This window comes from Micromesistius poutassou, assembly GCF_964030765.1.
Source record: "Micromesistius poutassou genome assembly, chromosome: 3".
Classification (NCBI taxonomy): Eukaryota; Metazoa; Chordata; class Actinopteri; order Gadiformes; family Gadidae; genus Micromesistius; species Micromesistius poutassou.
In genome coordinates, this window is record NC_140273.1 from 20,169,827 (window position 1) to 20,196,632 (window position 26,806).

The following is a 26,806-nucleotide window of genomic DNA, read 5'->3' on the forward strand; positions in this document are numbered from 1 at the left end:
ACAATGTTTAAAAATGAAATGTAACAAAAATATAAAGACTCGCAAACATGGCTCCCAGGCAGAAAAAGAGCAGAGCAGAACGAACCAAACAGCTTCACAGGGAACAATGCATTTACAAACACAGCCGCCGTCCTCCTCTTGGGGTCCCAGGCTAAGAGACTCCAACAGGGGGGTACGGCGGAGGACGCCACGCGCCTCAGCCCAGGGGGGCCTCAGGGGATGCGCTGGATGAGCTTGTCCTCCATCATGCAGTAGAGCGCCACGTGGGACAGGTCCGAGATGAAGGCCTCGCACGCCCGCCGGCTCACGCCGTCGCAGCCGCGCAGGTCCAGCAGCACCAGCGCAGAGAGGCGCTTCAGGTAGGGCAGGCAGCCGTCCGTCAGCCGCCCGCAGCCTGCGGACAAACAGGGCTCGGGTCAGCGGAGACGCTCGTTCACGGGACTCCTTACTTTGAAAAACTTCAAAACTTTGAGGTTGCAAGACACTTTCTATGGTCACGGTTGCAGCGTTTAGTGGTGTGGGTCCAGGTCACTAAAACGCTGAGGGGAAAAGGCCCACGCCGAGGGGGGATGTTAGGTACAGTATGACTCATAAGATCCTTTAAAGCCTTCCAACCTTAGCTCTGTTGTATCCGACAGGACACACGTTTTAGCAGTAGAATTACATTTGAGCAGAAATTTTAATTAGCGGGTTTGTCAGGTCCATCAGATACACACTACCGTCTCAGGTCTGGACCCCTAGGGCCTCTTCCTGTGACGCTGACCCCAGGTCTGTGTGTGGGTGTGTAGGTCTGTGTGTGGGTGTGTAGGTCTGTGTGTGGGTGTGTAGGTCTGTGTGTGGGTGTGTAGGTCTGTGTGTGTGGGTGTGTGTGTCTGTGTGTGGGTGTGTAGGTCTGTGTGTGGGTGTGTAGGTCTGTGTGTGGGTGTGTGTGTCTGTGTGTGGGTGTGTAGGTCTGTGTGTGGGTGTGTAGGTCTGTGTGTGGGTGTGTAGGTCTGTGTGTGTGGGTGTGTAGGTCTGTGTGTGGGTGTGTAGGTCTGTGTGTGTGGGTGTGTAGGTCTGTGTGTGTGGGTGTGTAGGTCTGTGTGTGGGTGTGTAGGTCTGTGTGTGGGTGTGTAGGTCTGTGTGTGGGTGTGTAGGTCTGTGTGTGTGGGTGTGTAGGTCTGTGTGTGGGTGTGTAGGTCTGTGTGTGTGGGTGTGTAGGTCTGTGTGTGGGTGTGTAGGTCTGTGTGTGTGGGTGTGTAGGTCTGTGTGTGGGTGTGTAGGTCTGTGTGTGTGGGTGTGTAGGTCTGTGTGTGTGGGTGTGTAGGTCTGTGTGTGGGTGTGTAGGTCTGTGTGTGGGTGTGTAGGTCTGTGTGTGGGTGTGTAGGTCTGTGTGTGGGTGTGTAGGTCTGTGTGTGGGTGTGTAGGTCTGTGTGTGGGTGTGTAGGTCTGTGTGTGGGTGTGTAGGTCTGTGTGTGTGGGTGTGTAGGTCTGTGTGTGTGGGTGTGTAGGTCTGTGTGTGTGGGTGTGTAGGTCTGTGTGTGGGTGTGTAGGTCTGTGTGTGGGTGTGTAGGTCTGTGTGTGGGTGTGTAGGTCTGTGTGTGTGGGTGTGTAGGTCTGTGTGTGGGTGTGTAGGTCTGTGTGTGGGTGTGTAGGTCTGTGTGTGGGTGTGTAGGTCTGTGTGTGGGTGTAGGTCTGTGTAGGTCTGTGTGTGGGTGTGTAGGTCTGTGTGTGGGTGTGTAGGTCTGTGTGTGGGTGTGTAGGTCTGTGTGTGGGTGTAGGTCTGTCTGTGTAGGTCTGTGTGTGTGGGTGTGTAGGTCTGTGTGTGGGTGTGTAGGTCTGTGTGCGGGTGTGTAGGTCTGTGTGTGGGTGTGTAGGTCTGTGTGTGTGGGTGTGTAGGTCTGTGTGTGGGTGTGTAGGTCTGTGTGTGGGTGTGTAGGTCTGTGTGCGGGTGTGTAGGTCTGTGTGTGGGTGTGTAGGTCTGTGTGTGTGGGTGTGTAGGTCTGTGTGTGGGTGTGTAGGTCTGTGTGTGTGGGTGTGTAGGTCTGTGTGTGTGGGTGTGTAGGTCTGTGTGTGTGGGTGTGTAGGTCTGTGTGTGGGTGTGTAGGTCTGTGTGTGTGGGTGTGTAGGTCTGTGTGTGGGTGTGTAGGTCTGTGTGTGGGTGTGTAGGTCTGTGTGTGTGCGGGTGTGCGTCACCCACCGGCCAGCGTGAGGTGGGTGAGGTTGTGGCGGGTGTGCGTGCCGGCGGCGGCCAGCAGGGCGATGGAGGTGTCGCAGACGGCCGGGCCGTGGGCCAGGTCCAGCCGCTCCAGCTGGGGCAGGTGGCGCTGCAGCAGCCGCAGCGTGGAGTCGCTCACCTCCAGGCCCGACAGGTACAGCGCCGACACGTTCCTCAGACGGCTGCGGGACGAGCCCAGGCCTGGGGGGGGCGGGGGGCAGAGCCAGCGTTGTGACGGAGTGAGTGAGTGAGTTATGGGAGTGAGTGAATTATGAGAGTGAGTGAGTGAATTATGAGTGAGTGAGTGAATTATGTGAGTGAGTGAGTGAATTATGTGAGTGAGTGAATTGAGTGAGTGAATTATGTGAGTGAGTGAATTATGTGAGTGAGTGAATTATGTGAGTGAGTGAGTGAATTATGTGAGTGAGTGAGTGAATTATGAGAGTGAGTGAATTATGAGAGTGAGTGAATTATGTGAGTGAGTGAGTGAATTATGAGAGTGAGTGAGTGAATTATGTGAGTGAGTGAGTGAATTATGAGAGTGAGTGAATTATGAGAGTGAGTGAGTGAGTGAATTATGTGAGTGAATTATGTGAGTGAGTGAATTATGAGAGTGAGTGAGTGAATTATGTGAGTGAATTATGTGAGTGAGTGAATTATGAGAGTGAGTGAGTGAGTGAATTATGAGTGTGAGTGAGTGAGTGAATTATGTGAGTGAGTGAATTAGGTTAGTGAGTGAGTGAATTATGTGAGTGAGTGAGTGAATTATGTGAGTGAGTGAGTGAATTATGTGAGTGAGAGAATTATGTGAGTGAGTGAGTGAATTATGTGAGTGAGTGAATTATGTGAGTGAGTGAGTGAATTATGTGAGTGAGTGAGTGAATGAATTATGTGAGTGAGTGAATTATGTGAGTGAGAGAGTGAATGAAGTGAGTGAGAGGGTGAGCTACGCACCAGGGGGCAGGATGAGGTCCTTGATCTGGACGTCCTTGATGCCCTCACACCAGCGCAGGTCCAGCAGCCGGAGGCAGGGCAGGGTGGGGGAGACCAGGGCCGACAGGCCGAACCACGGCAGGCCCGCCACGCGCAGCTCCCGGAGCCCTGACACAGGACAGCACCCCCCACACAGGACAGCCGTCACGGGGTGGACACCCCCCACACAGGACAACCGTCACGGGGTGGACACCCCCCACACAGGACAACCGTCACGGGGTGGACACCCCCCACACAGGACACCCCCCCACACAGGACAACCCCCCACACAGGACAACCCCCCACACAGGACAACCCCCCACACAGGACAGCCCCCCACACAGGACAACACCCCCCACACAGGACAACCCCCCACACAGGACAACCCCCCACACAGGACACCCCCCCACACAGGACAACCCCCCACACAGGACAACCCCCCACACAGGACAACCCCCCACACAGGACAACCGTCACTGAGTGGACCCCCCCCCCCCCACACAGGTGCACTAGCGGAGCTGCGTGGGCCACCTCTGCGGCGCAGGCTGCAGCTAATCTAGCTTAGCTTTGGTTCCAATTAACATTAAAAAGTGGTAACTGCTCTCCCTGAGAGAGACGTGTCACGCTCCCATTCTAACCCATTTTGTAGTTCTTTGGTTGGTGGATAAATCTCTCTGGTGTTACACTTGGTGTAATAGCATGTTGCCAACCTGCTTGGGAATGCTCTAGTCAAGTGCTTAGATGCTAGCCTCGTCACTGCTTCTACGTTTCCCCCCATCTGAGGCCTTTATCCAACGCCAAGAGAGGCTGAGAACCACCATCAAAGACTAATGAGCGTGTTGTGTGTGAGCGACATCGGCCCATTTCCAACGCTGTGGTCCCTACCTGAGTGAGTGAGGGCCGTGTGATCCCTACCTGAGTGAGGGCCATGTGATCCCTACCTGAGTGAGGGCTGTGATCCCTACCTGAGTGAGGGAGGGCTGTGTGTTCCCTACCTGAGTGAGTGAGGGCTGTGTGTTCCCTACCTGAGTGAGGGCTATGATCCCTACCTGAGTGAGGGCCGTGTGATCCCTACCTGAGTGAGGGCCGTGTGATCCCTACCTGAGTGAGGGCTGTGATCCCTACCTGAGTGAGGGCCGTGTGATCCCTACCTGAGTGAGCGAGGGCCATGTGTTCCCTACCTGAGTGAGGGCCGTGTGGTCCCTACCTGAGTGAGGGCCGTGTGATCCCTACCTGAGTGAGGGCCGTGTGATCCCTACCTGAGTGAGGGCCGTGTGATCCCTACCTGAGTGAGCGAGGGCCATGTGTTCCCTACCTGAGTGAGGGCCGTGTGATCCCTACCTGGCAGGCGTGTGAGCAGGCAGTGCAGCTGCCTCTTGGCGGCCGGCGTCCAGGAGAGGTCCAGGGAGGTGGGCAGCCTCTTGATGATGCCAGCCAGGGCCTGGTTACTGAGGGGCGTGCTGCGGCTGATGTCCACGTGGCTCCACAGGCGCTTGTCAAAGCTCCTGCAGCGGGGGAACACCCAGGAGGTCAGAGGAATACAAACAGGAACCCTTGTTCCCAACCAAAGCTTGTCTCGATTGACTATTGACTATTGGGCGTCATGTTGAACCACAGACACGTCTGACATTCTGGGGCCCAGTTGTGGGACATGGAACTTAGTTCCTAGATCCTAATATACTGTATATATATATATATATATATATATATATATATATATATATATATATATATATATATATATATATATATATATATATATATATATATTAGGGCTGTCAAAATGGCATGTTAATAACGCAATCTTATTTTAACGTGATTAATAAAATTGTACGCATTAACACACTTTTTTTTTAATATCTATATATTTTTTTTCACTGTGATTTTGAAAGGTTTTGCCCACACAGGGGCGGAGCTAGGGGCCCCTCCCATGCTCAACGGGTATGAAGGTATTATTGTAGCTAAAGTCTTTAGCACTTGTAACTGCAGATTTTGCATGCATACACCAAAGTCATGAATGTGTAACAGTAAATTTCGTAAATATTTTTTCGCACCACGTCTAGGTGGTACAAGTGTAGCAAAAGTGATTTGTACTCGTAGATGCAGAACGTTCGCTCCCGCGGCTGGGGATACACTTCTTATAGGGGGTAACTACTTTGGCACGACCGGCGACTTTCATTGGATAATGCGGCAATTTTGTCCCCCCTACGGACGCTGGATAGGTCTACGGATACAAATCACTTTTGCTAAGCTTGTACCACCTAGGCGTGGTATCTGCAGGAAAAACAACAGCTGAGACTTGAAGCAGCAGATTCGAGCAGTTGTATCGATGGACTTGTGCTCGCTCATTAAAATGCTCAGTGAAGATAGTGATCTATAGAACTTTATTGGGGAGGAAATATTTCACATATGTGCAACTTCTGATGCATTAGTTCACATTTGGGTTTACGAAATGCACACATTTTGTGCATGTTCTCAGATTATGAAACACGGGTGTGCGAATGTGTTTTGCACCAACTGCACTGCGATGACTGTAGCAAAAGTGTCAAGTGCATGACTCTTTGAAGTTATGATGCACAGGATAGGATTTAAGCACCTGTAACAAAGGACTAATGGACTCGGAGCCTCTATTTTGTGTTTACAATGGTAGAAAAAATATTTACGACTTCAAATTTACTGTTACACATTTGTGACTTTGTGCTAAAGACTTTTGCTACGATAATACCTTCATAAACGGGCCCCCCCAACAACGAGCGAGAGAAGGATCAATTGCATAGATTAGTGTTACTCGAACCGCTAGGCATAACTCATTTAAAAGTTAATGCAGAAGTCGACATGCAAGTTGATATACCTGTGATTTTAGGTACACTATTTTATCATGATGGGAGTCGAAATTTAGAAAAAGAAAATCAGGGATGAAATCCGTAAAACAATCTTGAAAAGGAATACATTTGTGACTTTTTTTTGTTAATCTATGTTGTTGCTTTTCGTATTTAATCAAATCATGATATGGTACCCAAATGCATGATGGGTACCATATCTACTCCGTGAGCGTCATCTGGCGTCAACTGAAGCCTACAGTCGAGCAAGGAAGCAAGGAAGCTTGACACCGAAGCTTGACACCACACAAATTGTGAATTTGCTGAACGCAAGGCACGTCAAATGCCTTTTCAATTAAATCGGGATGAATAGGTAAGGTTTGGCTTGTATTCATGTTAGGTTGCAAAATGGCATTTTGACTTTTCCTTCAACTCAAACATTTTGAACACAAAATATATAGGCTAGAGTATAGGTTATAAAAGGAAAATAAATAAATACAATAAAACTGTTTAAGGCTTATATTATGCCCCAGCCATGCCTTATAATTGGTTTGTTTATAGTTTTTCCATATCCATAAGTTCTTAGAAGTTCTGATCTCTTAAAGGGGTCCTATTATGGCTTATTATTTAATTTGTTTGATCTCATTACAGTAATAGTAGTATTACAACCCCTATGTGAAACACCCAGCTGCTGAGAATTTTGAGGCAGTTAGATGGCTATGTGAAGGCTCTGCCTTTGCTAGTGTGGCATCTGCTGCGGCAAGCAGCGGCAATCAAAACATGTTCTCACAGCACATTTCACTCACCAATAGCCAATGAATGGCTCTGCCATCTCTAACAAATTACACTGAAAAGGTGGCCCCTAGAACTAGCCTACAGCAGCTTTAAGGGGTGTAGTACTAGAACCTTCTACAGCAGCTTTAAGGGGTGTAGTACTAGAACCTTCTACAGCAGCTTTAAGGGGTGTAGTACTAGAACCTTCTACAGCAGCTTTAAGGGGTGTAGTACTAGAACCTTCTACAGCAGCTTTAAGGGGTGTAGTACTAGAACCTTCTACAGCAGCTTTAAGGGGTGTAGTACTAGAACCTTCTACAGCAGCTTTAAGGGGTGTAGTACTAGAACCTTCTACAGCAGCTTTAAGGGGTGTAGTACTAGAACCTTCTACAGCAGCTTTAAGGGGTGTAGTACTAGATCAGCCTCCAGCAGCTTTAAGGGGTGTAGTACTAGAACCTTCTACAGCAGCTTTAAGGGGTGTAGTACTAGAACCTTCTACAGCAGCTTTAAGGGGTGTTTCCAGGGCGTGCGGGGGGGGGCCCCCGGGGGGGACTCACCACTTGTACCAGGCCTTGCAGACGCTCATGCACGCCAGCAGCTCGGGGCGGCTCAGGAACCTGAAGACCGACACCCACACCTCCTTGTCGGCGCCTCGCTCGCTGCCCGCGTCCTTGAAGGAGGGCAGCGACAGCAGCGTGGAGGGCGGGGACATGGTGGCGGCGACGCCGGCCGCACGGGGGCCGTCCTCGTCGGAGGAGGAGGCGGAGGTGGGCAGGCCGCGCACACGGAGCCTGGTGGGGGGGGGGGGGGGGGGGGCGGGGACACGCACACCGTTGGACGTTGCCGCATCGATTCTCTCATACTGATTGGGTGAAGCGCACACATCTAGCAGGTCCCTAGTCTAAACCCCTAAAACAGTGGAAAATACTTTGTGAAAATATATACGCCATGTTTGGCAGTGACCAATGCGCTTCTGTCCGACAGATTCAAACGCCGCTGAGGAGGAACCCGCGTCCGTCCTCCAGCTGATTGTGAAGGACGTTGCTCAGCGCTGCACCCACCTGCCAGAGCCTCTGCCCGGGGGGCCGCCGTCCGCCTCGCCTTTCAGCCGAGAGGGTTTGGAGAGGGCAGACTTGCGCTGGACAAAACTCTGGTGTCCCCCCGGGCCCAAGATAGCCGTCCTCGGACCCATGGCCGCCTCTAGCTTGGGGACGATGGAGCCTGTGGAGATAGAAAGGTTCAGAACCACGTCCTCTGAACAGACACCTAGCTCAAACCACATCCTCTGTACAGACACCTAGCTCAAACCACATCCTCTACAGACACCTAGCTCAAACCACATCCTCTGTACAGACACCTAGCTCAAACCACATCCTCTACAGACACCTAGCTCAAACCACATCCTCTACAGACACCTAGCTCAAACCACATCCTCTGTACAGACACCTAGCTCAAACCACATCCTCTACAGACACCTAGCTCAAACCACATCCTCTACAGACACCTAGCTCAAACCACATCCTCTGTACAGACACCTAGCTCAAACCACATCCTCTGTACAGACACCTAGCTCAAACCACATCCTCTACAGACACCTAGCTCAAACCACGTCCTCTGTACAGACACCTAGCTCAAACCACATTCTCTGTACAGACACCTAGCTCAAACCACATCCTCTGTACAGACACCTAGCTCAAACCACATCCTCTGTACAGACACCTAGCTCAAACCACATCCTCTGTACAGACACCTAGCTCAAACCACATCCTCTACAGACACCTAGCTCAAACCACATCCTCTGTACAGACACCTAGCTCAAACCACATCCTCTACAGACACCTAGCTCAAACCACATCCTCTACAGACACCTAGCTCAAACCACATCCTCTACAGACACCTAGCTCAAACCACATCCTCTACAGACACCTAGCTCAAACCACATCCTCTCTACAGACAGCTAGCTCAAACCACATCCTCTGTACAGACACCTAGCTCAAACCACATCCTCTGTACAGACACCTAGCTCAAACCACATCCTCTACAGACACCTAGCTCAAACCACATCCTCTGTACAGACACCTAGCTCAAACCACATCCTCTACAGACACCTAGCTCAAACCACATCCTCTCTACAAACACCTAGCTCAAACCACATCCTCTACAGACACCTAGCTCAAACCACATCCTCTGTACAGACACCTAGCTCAAACCACATCCTCTACAGACACCTAGCTCAAACCACATCCTCTGTACAGACACCTAGCTCAAACCACATCCTCTGTACAGACACCTAGCTCAAACCACATCCTCTACAGACACCTAGCTCAAACCACATCCTCTGTACAGACACCTAGCTCAAACCACATCCTCTACAGACACCTAGCTCAAACCACATCCTCTGTACAGACACCTAGCTCAAACCACATCCTCTGTACAGACACCTAGCTCAAACCACATCCTCTACAGACACCTAGCTCAAACCACATCCTCTCTACAGACACCTAGCTCAAACCACATCCTCTGTACAGACACCTAGCTCAAACCACATCCTCTGTACAGACACCTAGCTCAAACCACATCCTCTGTACAGACACCTAGCTCAAACCACATCCTTTACAGACAGCTAGCTCAAACCACATCCTTTGTACGGACAAAGGATGTCCGTACAAAGGATGTACCCATTTCTAGATCTCAAACAACAACAACAGCAACCACTCCATCATGTGCAGATTGAATGTCAGGCGACACAAGACAAGTGTTTCCCATACATAGACCAATGTGTGGCGCAGCGCCACAGACTCAACAACAAGCGCCACAAATTCATTCCGCTTTTTTAAATTTTATTTTTAAGTATAAATATCTCACGCTTTCACAACAAACGGCACGCCAAAAAAGCGCTAGATTGCTGCGGCTGTCTGCAGGGGGGCACCACACATTGCTACCTGGCCCCTGGGAAACACTGCAAGAGGTGAACAGACATGCATGGTGGTTGACCCCCCCATCGAGCCGTCGAGGGCGAGCCTCCCTACCTGAGTGCCTCTTGGCCTTCTGGGGCCGCTGCAGGGTGACTGTCAGGTAGGACCCAGTGAGCAGGTCGTCGTTCAGGTCAGACACCAGCAGGACCGGCGGCTCCGGGTCCGAGTCCCAGTGCCCTTCCTCCCCCTCCTCCTCGTCCTCGTAGTGGTCCATCTCCTCGTCCTCTTCCTCCGGGTCAAAGTCCCCGCCGTCGCTGTCCTCCTCGTCGTCGTCGTCGTCGTCCGTCCCGCGGCGCCGCCGCCGCCTCCTCCTCCCCCCCCCTCTCTGCCCCTCCTTCCCCCCACCCTCGCTGTCGTCCACCTCGTCTTCCTCCTCGTCTTCGTCGTCGTCGTCGTCGTCGTCGTCGTCGTCATCGTCGTCCTCCGACTCCTCAGAGTCGTCCCCCCCCCTCCTCTGCATCCTGGAGCCCCCCCTCAGCCGGACGCCGCGGCCCCGCCGGACCCCCATGCCGCGCTTCATCCTCATCCCGGAGCCGCCCATGGCCAGCCCCCCGGCCCTGCTGCCCCGGTGGCCCCCCGCCCCGCCCCTCAGCAGGCCCCTGCGGTAGCCCCTCCTGGACCCGCCCCCGCCCCGGGGGTGCAGGCCCAGCTTCCGCCTCCGAGACACTGCAGCCAATCACAGGAAAGAAGACGTTCAAGATACACAATCGAGATGGAGACGCTGCGGCCAATCACGGAAGAAAAGCTGTCAAAATACACAGCAAGATCTTAGTGACTGACAGTCACTATGGGCATGTATGCTGGGCTTAAATAAATATTCTGAGCGATGTGCAATTCCTCGGTGATCCTCATCATCTGCATGTGGTGCAGATGATGAGGATCAGGGGGGACTCAGTCTAGAACCCATGCTCAACGATGAGCGTATTGTTGACCGTCCTCCAGGTCTGTCGTAGCACAGCCTGAATATTTTGCAAGGTCAGCAACTGGTGCTCATCAGTCGGGCCCCTGCTCAGGGTCCGGACCGCCCAAGAGGAAGCCCTGCACACCTTGGTCGTCCTCGCTGCCGGAGTCCTCTCCGTCGCGGCCGTGCCTGTGCCTGCGGTAGATCTTGGCGATGCGGGAGTCCAGCAGCGAGGTGGACTTGCGCTTCTGCACAGGGAGTCGGGGGGAGAGGGAGGAAATGAATGAATGAATGAGTTGTTAAAGTGGAACCAGGAGCAAGGGAGCGAGGTTGAGAAGATGAAGGAACGGATCAAACTTACCAGGGGGAGTGGCTTGTTTTTGTCTCCTTTAGGAGTCTATGAGAAAAGATAAACAAGAGGTTAATGGCTAACAAAGCATCCATTTTCATTCCTTCTCCCCCCCCCCCCGGCATCAAATCCCTCATCTGCAACACCGCACAGCATGTGGGGGAAAACGCATGATGGACGCAGAAGCAACACCAGACAAATGGGGGGGCCAAGCAGACTACACTGGCTCAAAGTGTTGAAGACCACTGGCTCACAAAGCACAAGAAACACAGGCAGGTGTTGCACTGTCGGCTGCCCACTCCGCCTCCTCCTTGGCCCCCCTCCTCTCGGGCCGCGTGGGACGCCAAGGGAGCAGAGGGATGGACCGGCACCGCGGGGAAATGTACCTCCAGGAACCCATCTGAACTAAGAACTGAGGAAAACCAGCTAAAAGAGAGCAACAACACAACACCAGCCCAGGCCAGGGGTCTTGAAGGGACAGTTTGCTTGGACTCATTCAGAACACTTCCTCCCGAGGTGTGTATGGGAGGAGAAGCAGAGTGGGTGGACGGCTGGACGCAGCAGACGGACAGACTGATAAGACGGATGATGAATGGATCAGGGGACGTACAGAGAGAGAGAGTGGGCAGTGCCTCTCACCAGTCTCGAGCTGATTGGCTGAGAAGGCAGAGGTGCCGCAACCAATAGGAGGGAGGCTGAGGAAGAGGAGAAAGAGCCAGAGGAGAGGGGAAGAGGAGGGGCCCCGGCCTGCTGGGCCCCGGCCAGGTCCCCCAGCCAGGTGGAGGGCCCGGGGCCAAGCCTCAGGACCAGGGGCCCTTCGGGGATGTCGTGCGGTTGCTGACGGCGACGTGGACGATTAACCAATGACTCGTCACTGCCTGACGACTGGTTGGTTGTAAAATAGTTAAATCAAATGATGAGGAATGGTCAGACAGTTCAAGCAAAGTTCCAGAAGAGTCAGTGAATGCAGGAGAAATCCCTTCTAGCTTTGACCCACTCCAGGAGGACTTTGAGGAGTTTGAAGAGCACTGACACACAATTATCCAGCTCACTGCTTTCATCTTTATCGTAAAACTAAAAGCTTCAATAATGATATGGCTTACTGCGATTAATACTTTGACCATAGGCTGTTGCCAGCCACCAAGCGAATGCAGTGTTTGCCACAAATAGACTTAACTTAAAGGGGACATATTATGAAAACAACACTTTTCCTGGGAGTTGGGACGTTGTTTTGGGTATCTGGTGCTGCCACACGCATACAAACTTTGAAACAAGTCTGTACATGCTTTTTTGAGTGAGATATGCATTTCTAGAAGTACCCCGCCTACAGTTACCAAACGAGCGAGTCAGTTTCGGCGCCCCCTCCTACGTAGGAGGACACACTTGAATATTACCACCCACTTCCCCACCCCCCTCCAATCAGAGCATAGATAAGATTTTGTGGACCAGCGGACGAGGGCTGGGCGGAGATGTTCAGCTTTTCAGAAGCAGGGAGATTCCATACAAAAATAGATGTCTAATTTGTCAGTTTGCCATGTGACTGCCTGGCAGGGAGTCCGCCGGAGCTGCCGGACTGCCGCCGGAGCTCCCCCTGCTGGAGCGGCAGTCCGGCAGCTCAGTTCTGGGAGTACAATCCCTTTCTCCTCCGTGTCGCGGTTCAATCCGGACTTCAAAGTTCCTTTCCCCCAATTCTTCTCAACCATGGCCGAGATCACCCCCACTACGAGTCTTGTTGTGGAAGTACCGTCAGACGCAGTCTTTATGATTCATAATATCATCTGAGGCGCACATAGCTTTTGGCTGGGATATTATATAGATACCTATACATTATTATTATTATTATACTGTGAATAGCCCCTCCTCCCTGGGGACACTGCATCCAAAACAAGATTCATAGAGGAAGGATTTTAGTTGACGTTTCCCACAGAGAAGACGGCTGAACAAATTCATTTGGCATTCAACTGCCATCCCTCATACTGATTTGTTAACTCTATTGAGTTAACAAATCAGTATGAGGGATGCCAGAGAAAAATAAACTTGAGTTGAATACAGAGTCTGAATCTCAACGAGAAATTGTGGACTGGTTTTGTAGGGGCTTCGTTTAGTATGCAAAAAGCCTGCAGTAGTTTCCACTAGTTTACACAAGTGTAAAATCTGTTTAAGCAGTTTTATTTACAGTATGTTAAGTCAGTTTAACCTGTATTATATACAGCCTATGTTAAGTCAGTTTAACCTGTATTGTATAGAGTATGTTAAGTCAGTTTAACCTATATTATATAGTCTATGTTAAGCTGGTTTAAACTATTATATATGGTCTGTTAATTCAGTTTAAAATATTATATAGTCTGTGTTAAGTCAGTTTAACCTGTATTATACACTATGTAAAGTCAGTTTAACCTGTATTATATAGTCTGTTAAGTCAGTTTAACCTGTATTATATACAGTCTGTGTTAAGTCAGTTTAACCTGTATTATATACAGTCTGTGTTAAGTCAGTTGAACCTGTATTATATACAGTCTGTGTTAAGTCAGTTTGACCTGTATTTTATACAGTCTATGTTAAGTCAGTTTAACCTGTATTATATACAGTCTGTGTTAAGTCAGTTTAACCTGTATTATATACAGTCTGTGTTAAGTCAGTTTAACCTGTATTATACGCTCTATGTAAAGTCAGTTTAATCTGTATTCTATACAGTCTCTAAAGTCAGTGTAACCTCGATTATTTGGTTTATGTTAAGTCAGTTTAACCTGTATTATATAGTCTGTTAAGTCAGTTGAACCTGTATTATATACAGTCTGTGTTAAGTCAGTTTAACCTGTATTGTATACAGTCTATGTTAAGTCAGTTCAACCTGTATTATAAACAGTCTGTGTAAAGTCAGTGTAACCTTGATTATTTGGTCAATGTTAAGTCAGTTCAATCTGTTTCATATACAGTATGTAAAGTCAGTTTAACCTGTATTCTATACAGTCTCTAAAGTCAGTGTAACCTCGATTATTTGGTTTATATTAAGTCAGTTTAACCTGTATTATATGCAGTATGTTAAGTCAGTTCAATCTGTTTCATATACAGTATGTAAAGTCAGTTTAACCTGTATTATATACAGTTTATGTGTGACACTCACACTAGAGCGCCACTTGCCACGCAGTTCTTTACCTGCTGGTTACTGTTGTAGAGCTAGGGGGTTCACTTAAAAAAATCATTGGGAACATTATGAAACGTGAGAAGTCTCTGGTGAAATTGCATTTTACCTGGGCTATTGGTTCTTTCTAATCTGCCCATAGTGTAGAAATAGTGCCCAGACGACAGCTCTATAGAGAGCAGTACTTCCTTCTAGGTTTACATCCTAGAAGAACATGTTTCCTGGCAGTCACGTCAGATCGACTTTCACCAGTAATGGTGGTGAAGACAACAACTCCCATGATTCCACACTACCGCAGACGTCATTAAACTACGTTGTCGTTTTGGTTGAGCGACCCCTCGTGGAAGAACTACACATCATACCTTTACGGTATTTCATTCAACGTACGTATGTACGTACGTACGCATGTGATGTTACGCCTATCTCTTCGTCTCCCCTCACCTCTCTTTTCTACATTGCATTCCATCATGCTGACTTGCAGCACACTTATGGTTCGCCTACACTACTGTATAACAGTATGTATGTATGCATGTACACGTCTACATACCTCTTGGTCAGTGATTCCTAGGACACACTTTGGACATTCCCAACAGCTGGGTAAATCGCTGTTCATCACTCCATCTCCTTGTACCTGCAGATGGACGAGAAGAAAATACATTGAAAATATAGAAAGTAAAGAACCACTACATATTCTTTAGGACTTAGAGCTCAAAATGTTTCTTCTAAGGCTCCTTGGTCATGAATACAACTACATTCAAAGTGAAGGACAACAGAGGTGGTGATATTAACTGTTATCAAGGTCTGCATTAAAGTAGAAATAGAGTCTAAAACCATTTGACATCGTTATAAAATGTCTCTTGCCGTCGTGTTAGTCTTACCTCCATCTGCCACAGTGTGCTATTTTCCTACGTTACCCAGAATACCTTTCGCTACCCGCACTCAACAACAGGAGCGCTAGCCCGGCAACGCTATCTTTAGCTCGAGCCAGTGGAGCATTCTAGAACAATCGATGGGGGATTCTCAGTAGTGCGCGCTCTCGGAGAAGGGGTCAAAAGGTCAAACCGTGAGGCAGGCCGGGTGGACGATCTCTGCGCAGTTGGAGCATTCCATCAGGAGGAGGCTGGGGTCGCCGGTGTCATCCTGGTTGGGCTCCTGGCACACCTCGCACACGGCAGACAGCGGGAGGCCGGGCTGCACGGGGCCAGGGAGGACACCGTCAGAACGCATCATACACGCCACGGTTACAGTCATACGCGCTCTGCTAGCCAACAGCTTGATGAGAAGGTACTGAAAGGTCGACTGGAACAATATCTGGATGTAGTCCCCACCCTTTGTTCGTCAAATGGTTGCATAGCAAACCGCACAAATTGTTGGCATATCGCAAGTCGAATGCAGCGCCACTTGGTATTCCTGTCAAAATTGTCAGCGTGGCAGAGTCGGCAGAGTCCTGCAACGGGTCGGGTACCCGCAATAAAGTTGCTACACATCGGCAGTCAACTGACACGGCACGCGCAAAGTACCTGCCAAACACCCTGGCTGCTCGCTCCCGAGTAACACGTAAATGGCGACCTTAAATAATACAATAGAGGCGGCAACTCATTTAACTTAACAGTTGGAAGCGGAGCGCACGAGAGTGACGAGAGCTGCAATAGTGTGAGATAAAAATAAACCACATTAATTTGAATGATTTTAGCTTGTGTGTGATTTAACGCGGGCACGGGTCAGGTAAAGGGCCAATTACGGGCGAAAATATTGACCAGTAACGGGTCAATATCAACGGGTCCGGGCGGGTGCAGATTTAATTTTGATATTATCAAGGGTGAAGGGTCGGATCTGGTGCTGAACTTTGCGGGTGCAGGTCTCAAAAAAATGGAGCCGTGCAAGACTCTGATGGGCGGCATAGAAAGGTAGTTACGTAGTGACAGACACTCAGGACGTGGGGACACACAGACAGGACGTGGGGACAGACTTTCAGACAGACAGACAGGACGTGGAGACAGACAGTCAGGACGTGGGGACACACTGACAGGACTTGGGGACACACTGACAGCCAGAGAGTCATGAAGTGGGGACAGACTCAGACAGAAACAGGACGCGGGGACAGACAGACAGACAGACACTTCGGATGTGGGGACAGACAGTCAGGACAGACAGACAGACAGACAGGACACACTCACAGACCGACAATCAGGACGTGGGGACCAACAGACAGTGAGGACATGGGGACACACTGACAGACATCCAGGACGTGGGAACACACTCACAGCGAGACACTGGCGCAGCACACAGGTCTGCTTCAGTTTGCCCGGCCCGCCAAACTTCTTCATGTCTCTGCAGAAGTTGCAGTCGCCACATTCGGTCCTCATGCAGGCCTCACAGCGCTTGCACCTGGCCAGGGGAGGAGACACACAGCGTTGGTACAACACGGACATGCTTACACACGGTTCTGAAATGCTTGAAGGCTTCACTCTAAAGCAATGACTTCTTCTGCGCTCTTTTACAAAGATATTATTATTTTGTTATTGCATGGATGCAGTCAGAGTGTGCAACTGATTAGAAAAGGGGAGGGGACATTACATTTTTAGCAATACACTTCACTACTTTTAAAATAAAAACAAATATAATGTGTACACACACACTCACAAGACACAGCATCACTACACACTCACCTGACACACAGCCTCACTACACTCTCACCTGACACACAGCCTCACTACACACTCACCTGACACACAGCATCACTACACACTCACCTGACACACAGCATCACTACACACTCACCTGACACACAGCATCACTACACACTCACCTGACACACAGCATCACTACACACTCACCTGACACACAGTATCACTACACACTCACCTGACACACAGCCTCACTACTCTCTCACCTGACACACAGCCTCACTACACACTCACCTGACACACAGCCTCACTACACACTCACCTGACACACAGCCTCACTACACACTCACCTGACACACAGCCTCACTACACACTCACCTGACACACAGCCTCACTACACACTCACCTGACACACAGCCTCACTACTCTCTCACCTGACGCGCCGTCGTCTCAGCACCGACATGGAGGAGGCGGGCTTCTGGGGGCGTGGCAGCACGGTGGTGGTGGCCAGCTTGGGGCGCGGTGGGGGCAGTGGGGGAGGCGGAGGCTGGTACCACGACGGCTGAGGGGGAAGACAGGGGTCATCATTTATCAAATACTAAATTATCAGATCAAAGACGAATAGAACAAAAGGAAGAATGAAGGATTGATTCATGGGAAAGCTGTTATTATTACGAACAAGTGACACTGATTGGCTACATCTGAACACTCACCCTCTTTGGCCATGTGATGATTGGTTTGCCAGTGTAGGACAGCTTGGGGTTGTCATTGGCATGCTCCTTAAGAAGGGCCTTTGGTGGAGCACAGGGAACAAACACGCACATGAAACTGAACATCCAACTACAAAATGCCGTGCCTTCACACCAAAAGCCCAGGCGCAGCATGGATACATACAAAGTCAATGGCTGGCAGCTTTTCGTGTGTCATTCGAGTTAATCTACTCGAACAATGCAGATTTGTCATTCGTTCAAGTTGAACTATTTAAACTTTTCCGTGAATTTTGCTTGACGCTGAATCACTCGCGCAAGCAAAGTTTGCGCTTCACTTGTGAAACCTCTCCCGAGTATTAAGAGTGGACTAGGGTTGGGGCGATGTCCCCTAAATTGGCAGTCGACGATGTTCACAGTAAGACATCACCATGGACGATGACATCGTCCATCGTCTACTAATACTTCGCTTTTATGGCATTTTTTGGGTTTCGATCTGATGAGAGAGTGGACAGCCAAGGGACACGACTGACGTGTGCAAGATCTGCTCATGTGTGCTCCGCGCAATAGACGGGCAGACGACCGATCTACAGGACCACTTTATGCGCCTCGCAGAAGTTAATAGAAATGATGATGAACAAAATATCACAGAGCATAGAGCAGGATTGTGAACGTTTCATGGCATCACGATGGTGGCTCTCCATCGTGATGTCGGTCAGCCATCGGCACAGCCCTAGAGTGGACTATCCGCTTTTGGTGTGAACGCACGTTTAGGAGTCTCTGTACATTTGTCCTTTGGTTTTTACTCGACAACGTTCAGCCAATCGACCCAACAATTGGCGGGCGTTTGCTGAGAACCCGAAAAAGTGCAATGTCGGAGCGTGAGGTTGTTTCATTCGGTAATACCGAGGCCAACCAGTGAGCCCATCTGAAAAAAGCTTGCTTTTCAAATTTTCCACGTGAAATGGACCAGGGAAGAAAGAAAAGAAAGTAAATCCCATTTCATTTTCATACCGCAGTTCTGCCTATAATCCCACCCCCCCCTCTTTTTAGTATAATTAGTCACGTGATGCAGTCTTTGTGCAAAGAATGCAGAATGACTTCAACGTGTCAGAGGAGTGCAGGGCCCGTGATAACCTCGTTTTTTGTTCACGCCGGCTCCCACGTTTCACACATGAATTAGGCTTTACATGTTCAGAACAAAGAAAAGTGTGCTTGCTCAAGTCATGAGCAGAGTGACCGCTTAAAGCCTGCGGTCAGTAATATTTGAGAGACACACACACACACACACACACACACACACACACACACAGACACACACACACACACACACACAGAAGCTTAAAAAAAAAAACAGAAAAACACCTCTCCCTCTGTGCTCTCTTCTCCTCCCCCCAGAGTGTTTCACTCACACACCAGTACCGGAGCCAACCGCCATGTAATTGCCAGGCAAGACAGAATCCCTGAACCATGAGGGATCTTTATTTCGCTCACCTTGATGTGTGTGAGCAGGGCGGGTGCGTTGTGTATGCCGGCGGGGACACACTTCTTGTTGGACGGCAGGGCTTCCAGCTTGCCCAGAAGGTTCCACATGCCCTCCAGCTCAAACGGGGACATGTGAACTTTGCCCCCTGGTGGCTTGGAAGAGGAGGCGTCCGCGTCGCCGTCGCTGCTGCCACCCTCGTCCATGTCGTCTACGTCTCCGCTGTCCGGGTCTGCAGGGGACGGCTTCTTCAGGCCTGGAGAGCAGAGCACCGTGAGATCAGAAAGGTTTTTCCCCCAGAACTGGGAGAGAGAATAAGGAGCTACGTGTGGGCCACGCACCGACGCCCAGCGAGTGCTTCTGGAACTCAGGCGTGAGGTAGGAGGTGCCGGTGAGGCTGAAGACGTAGCGCTCCAGGGCGTACCAGCACATCTCAAAGTAGAACGGGTAGCGGAACTTGGCGGGCACCTGCAGGGCGCATCGGGGGGAGGGATGAACCAACGCTCCATACAAGGGAACACAACCAATGACTGCAGAATGACTGGAGCCTCACCCGCGTGCGGTCCTCGATGCTGGAGATGTGCAGCTGCATTGGAACGTTGAAGCTGTGGAGGAAGTTGCCGCCAAACACCAGGGTGTCCACGGGCGTGAACACGGCATGGATCCAGCCTGTTCAACACACACACACACACACACACACATTGCTTTAAGGCCCACGAATAGATCAACTTCCACATCCTTCCATTCCATTCTTTCCTATTGACTGGGATGTGACCCAGGCAAGAAACATTTCTGGGTGGATCGCCAAGTGTGTCCAATTGTAGTGAGGTAGCTCAGTACAATTACACCTTTTTTTGAAGGATAAAAAAGGTCACTTGGACAGCTTAAAAGGTTTCATAGAGGCATTGAATGCATAAGCAATAGAAGATCATTTTATTCCAAAGATTGGACATGTGCAGTAATTAAGTGTACGGTTCAGAGATGAGGGGGTACCTGAGGGAATGATGAAGGTGTACCCCTGCCTCAGCTCGATCCGCTGGCAGTCAGAAGCGCGGTCTCCCAGGAAGACATCGCCCTGTTTCCCTGACAACACCCAGTTCTCATAGAGCTCCAGGTTCTGAGGGGTGGGGGGAATCAGCCAGAACACCTGGTGGGGTGGAGCCCAGAAACACTGCGTTAAGACATGGTTTAAGTGGCCTTCTCTCAGTCCTGTTGAATGGTCAACTTTAAGAACACTGCGTTAAGACATGATTTAAGTGGCCTTCTCTCAGTCCTGTGAATGGTCAACTTTAAGAACACAGCGTTAAGACATGATTTAAGTGGCCTTCTCTCAGTCCTGTTGAATGGTCAACTTTAAGAACACTGCGTTAAGACATGATTTAGGTCGCCTTCTCACAATCCTGTTGAATCATCAACTTTAAAATTGGCAAACTTCCAACAACTGCTTTCATGTTAACGTTTCTAGTTTTGTCGTTATTAAAAAGTATGGCAATTCATATGATTTGTGATGATACATACCTTGCATCCTCTCAGTATATGGTACCAAACTGACGTTCCTCCGAAGTCAATGTGGAAGTCTGTGTAACAGCCCTGCACACTCATCAGGCAGTACCTGAGCAGGCAGACATCAGATACAAACACTCAGAGAAAACCAAAAACGTCCATCTTAAAGCATCCTCCACTGCTGCTGAAAAGAAGCCACAAAGTAAACTTCAAAATCTAAAATGTAATAATAGTTTTGCACAGGCCGTGTGCTGGTAGCAGCCGTACTTCTGGACTTTGGGGTACTGCATGTCCGTGATGGAGTTGGTGGAGTCCCTCTGTCTCTCCTTCAGGTGGCGGGGCCACATGTTGTCCACCCAGTCGATCATATCCACCTGAAGAACACACAGCCACACACCAAGACAAACACGGACGGCATGTGAACCGTCGCTTAATACGCTCTGAGCTGTGGGCAAATCAGAGAGACCGTACCCATGTATAGTGCAATAATAATTGTAGCATAAATAAATAAAATAAAATAAATAATAGAGTGCCGAAGTCCCACCCCTTCCGGTGGTCCCCATGGGACCTATGAGATCGTAAAATATGAATGGGTTTCAATGGAGAGAAAGTCCTTATTTGCTGGTCCCAGTCTTTATATGTCCCGGATTACACACATGTTGTTTGTGGATTTAAATTATAATTTTTCATGCAAAGAAAACGACAATTTATCGCCAAGAAGTTTGATAATGTTAGGTTTTGTGTGAGGCCGCTTTGTGAACTACAGCTCTTTGCTGCTCTCGACGCAAATGATATACGTCACCACCCGCACTTGGAACTCTGGTACAGACATGGCGATCTCTCTGCTCCACTTCACTTCACAAAATTATAATTTAAATCCACAAACAACATGTGTGTAATCTGGGGCATATAAAGACTGGGACCAGAAAATAATGACTCTCCATTGAAACCCATTCATATTTTACAATCTTATCCATGGGGACCACCGGAAGGGGCGGTATATATATATATATATATACACATACATACATACATACATACATACATACATATATATACATATATATATATATATATATATATAAAGCAGAAGAAAATTGTTTTTTCCAAAAAGTGTCTCCAAGATGTGCTGTGGCTGGAAACGAATGATGAGCACACTGAAATGTGCGCTCATGTGCACGGTGCACCATGCACACACTGGAGAACTGCATAACAAAAAGCTGATCACAACGTCCCAATATTCAATCACTCCGTGGTCAAGCTGCTGCAGTTTTACTTACAAAAAGGGCGAAAAACACTGCTGTGCTTAAGAAGTTGTGTATTGAAAATGGGATCTCCTTTGTGAAACTGGTTAAGTTTCATAACACCAGATGTTATTAAAACATTGCTACGTGTGGAGTGCCAAACACCATCTCCTGGTCCTCACCTAACTCACTAAAAAAGTTATGTGCACCTCTGTATGTATTTATGTATGCACTGTATGTATGTTGGTACGTTTGTATGTATGCATAAAGCTTGCTATAAGTTAGAATGTACATGTGGACGGTCCTCCTCCCAACTTGAGGTCTCTTTTGCCGCTTTTCCACCACCAGTACCAGCTCGACTCGACTCGACACCTTTTTTGCATTTCCATTGGCAAAAAAAGTACCTGGTACCTAGTACCGGGTACTTTTTTTTAGTACTACCTCCGTCAAGGTTTCAAGCAAGCGGAGTAGGTACTTTTGTGTGACGTAAACAGGCTGCTGGTAACTGATTGGCCAGCGGCTGTAAATGGGAATAATCACTCAAAGTTAAGTTGTATCGGGCGTGGTTGGTGTCCATGAACCCGCTCCCGAGGGGGACACTGATCAGCGTTTCGCCGTGTGTGTCGCTCCTTTGCCGGGGCTAGAGTTAGGCTGCGAGTGGTTGTGTGTGTCCGGCGTGGCTGGAGTCCACGGACCGGCTCTGGATCAGCGTTTCGCTGTTTCGTTTTAGTGTTGTTCCTTTCCTAGGGCTCGAGTTTCGCCTCCATCAACGTTACCGTATGACAACAATAGACGCGCAGTCATTGCGCTTTTTATTTTATTTTATTTCCCATCATAACCTTTCCCAGGAATCAGGAAATAGTCTTGATCAGATTCAGATTTCCCGGGAATCGCGTCTCCCGTGATTAAAACCTAATGACGACCCGCCCATGGTCGAGAGGTTCTTTTCTACGACCCGCCCACATTGAAGAGGTACTTTTTTAGATGGAGACGCGCCTGGAACCGAGTCGAGTCGAGGCGAGTTGAGTTGAGTCGAGCTGATACTGTCGGTGGAAAAGCGGCAATAGAGTGAGAATGCTCTTCAATGTGAGGCCTATCGGAGTGTGCGTACCGTGGCCGGTCTCTTGACCAGATTCTCCAGCTTGGTGTGGCTGAACTCAAGGGAGATCACGTTGTACAGCTTGTCCCGCTGTGCGTGGGGCGTCTCGTAGTAGCGCCTCCACTGGGCCATGGACATCTCCGTGCCCTTCTGCGTGCTCACGTCCATCACGTCCACCATGCGTCTGCTCCCTGGAGGGGGGGGAAGGGCGTCGGGGAATCACAGTTCTTACTGGGAGATTCCTCACCGTGTTGGAAGGCGCCGCACGGTGGCGGTGGTATTCCAAAACTTCCAAAAGTAGTCAACTAAACGAGGAAAAATAAACAGCTGAACCATATAACAATTGTCGATGGTTCAGATTCAAATAATAATATTGTACGTATTTAATCTAAACCAATTGCATCTGCATTTCTAAGACTTTTGTCGTTCTATGAGTTTGTCTATAACAGAGCCTAGCGCTCCCTAGATCGCTACCACTCCTTCGGTCAAACGCTGGAGATGAGTGCAACCCACGATAAGCTACCCAGGGTCACGCCCACCACATCTAGTCCAGGGATAAGGGCCGTACTGCCCAAAACAAAAGAAACAACAACGGTTGCCATTGTTTGCTTTGATGTGAAAGGTGTGTTGGTGGGGAAGTGTGCAGCATCAAGTCATCGACTTATTAAAACAATGTGTCATGTAACAAGGATATCAAGTAACGTACAGGCAATAAATAAGGGATGGACAGGTTGGATTTACTCACCTACAAAGATCTTAACGTCGTTCACACTGAAGTCAGGATCTGGCATTCTGCAGTCAAACGACAAGGAGAAAATCTCAGATCCAAATGGCCATTCGCCATTTGATTTAATCCACAAATCAACGGGAGCCTTGTTAGATGTCGGCTTACTTGATTCCCAATCCATCTGGCTTCTCGAAGATGATGGGATCCCTCAGCCCTCCTCTTTGAATGTACTCATATGTCAGGTCTGAAAGCAGCAGAACATGGGGATGACATGCCCACAAAACATTCTGTCAGTCCTTATATTTATATAAGGAATATATTACTAAATGTCTGATAATTCCAAGTCAACATTCAGAAAATGTTTTCCGGACCACAACAAATACTGTATTACCCCAGTAATCTATGAATGGTGAAAGGGTTGAAAGGTTAATAATTGAAACATAACAATTGCATAACAATGGCAGATTCAGCAGTCCTATAGCAGAATTGGTTGGGGGGCCCAGAAACTGAAATAATGAGATTCGGCTTGTTTCCTGTTTCATTATGGAGATATTTAAAGGACAATTCCGGTATTTTGAACATTGAGCCCCCTTTCTGGTTTGTCTAGGATGAAATAAGAGTGGTTGAAATTTTGACTATTGGTCCTGTCTCGGGTATTTGGCTCATTTCAAATCGCCCCTGCCTGCTTCAGAATATCTCAAACCTGTCCTTAAAACAACCCTAAACGTTCGATTTCAGAAATGTGCAACTCACCGAGTGGTTAGTGGTGTTCGTTGATGTTCCAAATCAAGTATCGTAGCGGAATACAGTTTCTGTCGTGTTTTATTAGGCATTTTGTAAATCCCATTGAAACGGAAACCAGACCGGAACCGGAAACGGAAATTGAGCTGTTTACGTTTGGTTGTAGTCTTTTCGCTCGGTTCTCCGCATCAACAGTAGTGCTAGAACCGAGCGAAAAGACTACAACCAGCCCTTCTTTCCGTTACCGGTCAACGTGCAATGAGTCTTCCAACAGAAATCAATAAATTTAGAAAATGCCAAATAAAACACGCCAGAAACTGTATTCCGCTACGATACTTGATTTGGAACATCAACGAACACCACTAACCACTCGGTGAGTTGCACATTTCAAAAAACAAACGTTTAGGGTTGTTTTAAGGACAGGTTTGTGAATGCCCATAGACAGTCATTCTGAAGCAGGCAGGGGCAATTTGAAATGAGCCAAATACCCGAGACAGGGCCAATAGTCAAACTTTCGGTGTCAACCACTCTAGTGCATCCTAGACAAACCAGAAATGGGGTTCAATCAATGTTGAAAATAACAGAATTGTCCTTTAACCAAAGAGAAATCCATTGGTTGCGAGGATGAAGCATTCATTCTGATAAGGGTATTTTTACAGTGGCCGGTCTACAGTGTCGACTTTCGTAACAGAAACAGAGGATGTTTTAGCCTCTCTCCCCACCGGGAGTAGTTTCCCAGTGCAGTCCGTGGTCTCCTCTTTAAACAGTCCAAGCGGGACTAGGTTCGTACCTTTGCCCTCCATCCGTACCACCCTGTCCGAGCTGAACCGCTCGCTGTGCACTTTGTCCTCCAGGTCAAACATCCTGCGTCCGTCGATCTCCTCGTCTGAGATGCCGTCGTCATGGTAACGTCTCCGGGTACCTGTGCGCTTTTATTTTTTTGGAAGGGAGGCAACGGACAGAGAGAGAGAGAGAAGACAGACAAAAATATTAATAGAAAGCAGGCAAGTCTGATTAGGGATGAGAGAAAGAGGAAAACAGAACATTCATTCTTCAAAAGTGTTCGTCTTTTCTTTAATATGCGACATATTTAATATGACCTTGTATCCTTTTTACAGCAATAACATTTACATTTCAAAATACAGACGGAAAGTACGTGATTTACACTGCAAACAACAGCTCAAAGTGGGACCTTCAACCTTTAAATGCTGAGCTCCAAAACTAGACCCAAATGAGCTGTGCATCATCAGTCAGGAAGGTTCATGCAAACACAGCAGCCCCAGACCATTGCCATTAAAGAAGAGGGCAACAGAGGAGCTGTGGCCTACTGTACTGGGGGCAGCATCCGATCAACAGGCGATCATCTCTCCAGCTTTCCCCAAATGTATCCCTCCCCCATATCTCATAACAACAACAACAACAACAACAACAACACGTGGATACCCACAGCATAGCATGGGTGTCATGTCCCTCAAGTCAGAGAACAAAGAACACAAACTAACTTAATTATTTTTTGTAATGGTTGAACTTCGACCACTTACCAGGCGCGTGCTATGTCGCGGCTGACCCTCGTCCGCTTTGGAGGACTTAAGGGCAACTTCGGTCAGAGAGGACATTTCCAACACGCAACGAGGACCAGTTTGTGAAGTTGAATGGCGGAAGATCTGAATAGTCTAGTGATCATGAACTCACAGCAACGATTGCACACCCCGTCAGCCGCTGTGGGGCTCTGTGCGTCCAGGCATTATTATGGGGGCGCTGCTTGTTGAAGATCATGGGAGCTCACGTCAACACAACTTGTTGTGTTTCAGTGGGCGGTGGGCTACTACTACAGCAACAACACAGACCCGTTGTCCACACTCGGATGCCTAAACGTTAACAAATAAAAGCCTGTGCAGCTAACTTTACCCCGACACTGGTAACGTTACCCCGATACTGCTCCGGCTGACTGTAACGTTACCCCCCGATACTGCTCCGGCTGACGTGCACCTTATTGGTGCAGCGCTGCACGTCCCGTTGAACACCCCAAGCGTGCAGCTCCACCTCCGTAATAAACGTCCCGCTCCGTGAGGAGAATCCTTCGGTTACTACAGGATTACAATCACCGCCATTTTCCTTCGCCCAACGCAAAACACAAACATATGCCCCGCCCACAAACATAAAAAAGCCCAATGACAACAAAGGAACCGGGTCGTTTATTCGTCTAAACGCACGTCATTCACTAGCTTTGTGGCGTGTCATTAGTTGAGAACAGCCAATAGTATGTCGGTCAGAGGAGAGTGGCGAGTAACGACTCACTGAATTCAGCCAATGAAACCACTGATGCTGTTCGGACACCGCCCCTTTCAAATAGAATGGTTTGAAATAGAAATGGTTAAAAACGTGGAAATAACAACACATTGTTTTCACTCACCACCATAATTAAGCAGCACGGTTTGCGTTTGTACGATGGGATTAATCCACTTTACGTGTTGCCATTTCCTCCCGTGGTTTAATGTCCAGAAGCGTGAGCACCGCGCAGTGAGCAACCCTCTGCCGCGAGGAGG

General features: G+C 48.9%; 1 protein-coding gene across 2 annotated transcripts; it reads right to left on the reverse strand.

The window, feature by feature from the left end:
* On the reverse strand, positions 1-26,806 carry kdm2aa (lysine (K)-specific demethylase 2Aa). 2 transcript variants are annotated; one of them, XM_084465657.1, is made up of 25 exons: positions 25,802-26,370; positions 25,051-25,189; positions 23,685-23,763; positions 23,538-23,584; positions 22,805-22,983; positions 20,717-20,823; positions 20,465-20,558; positions 19,940-20,093; positions 19,500-19,615; positions 19,288-19,414; positions 18,958-19,202; positions 17,470-17,547; positions 17,191-17,318; positions 16,394-16,517; positions 15,192-15,320; positions 14,677-14,760; positions 11,000-11,035; positions 10,784-10,886; positions 9,792-10,403; positions 7,824-7,983; positions 7,320-7,553; positions 4,511-4,674; positions 3,152-3,298; positions 2,180-2,398; positions 1-394 (listed from the first exon to the last, which is right to left on the reverse strand). In XM_084465657.1, the coding sequence occupies exons 1-25, from the start codon at positions 25,874-25,876 to the stop codon at positions 213-215; spliced, it is 3,762 nt and encodes a 1,253-aa protein (XP_084321783.1). In that variant the 5' UTR covers positions 25,877-26,370; the 3' UTR covers positions 1-212. The 2 variants fall into 2 exon arrangements, with proteins under 2 accessions (XP_084321783.1, XP_084321784.1); XM_084465658.1 differs by lacking the exon at positions 25,802-26,370 and adding an exon at positions 26,674-26,806 and having other exon boundaries at positions 18-394.

Coding starts and splice junctions, on each gene's coding strand:
- kdm2aa (XM_084465657.1), bottom strand. CDS start 25,876: ATGTCCTCTCTGACCGAAGTTGCCCTTAAGTCCTCCAAAGCGGACGAG. Junction 23,585..23,684: donor CCAGATGGATTGGGAATCAA/GTAAGCCGACAT, acceptor GTTTGACTGCAG/AATGCCAGATCCTGACTTCA. Junction 395..2,179: donor CACCCACCTCACGCTGGCCG/GTGGGTGACGCA, acceptor GTTTGTCCGCAG/GCTGCGGGCGGCTGACGGAC.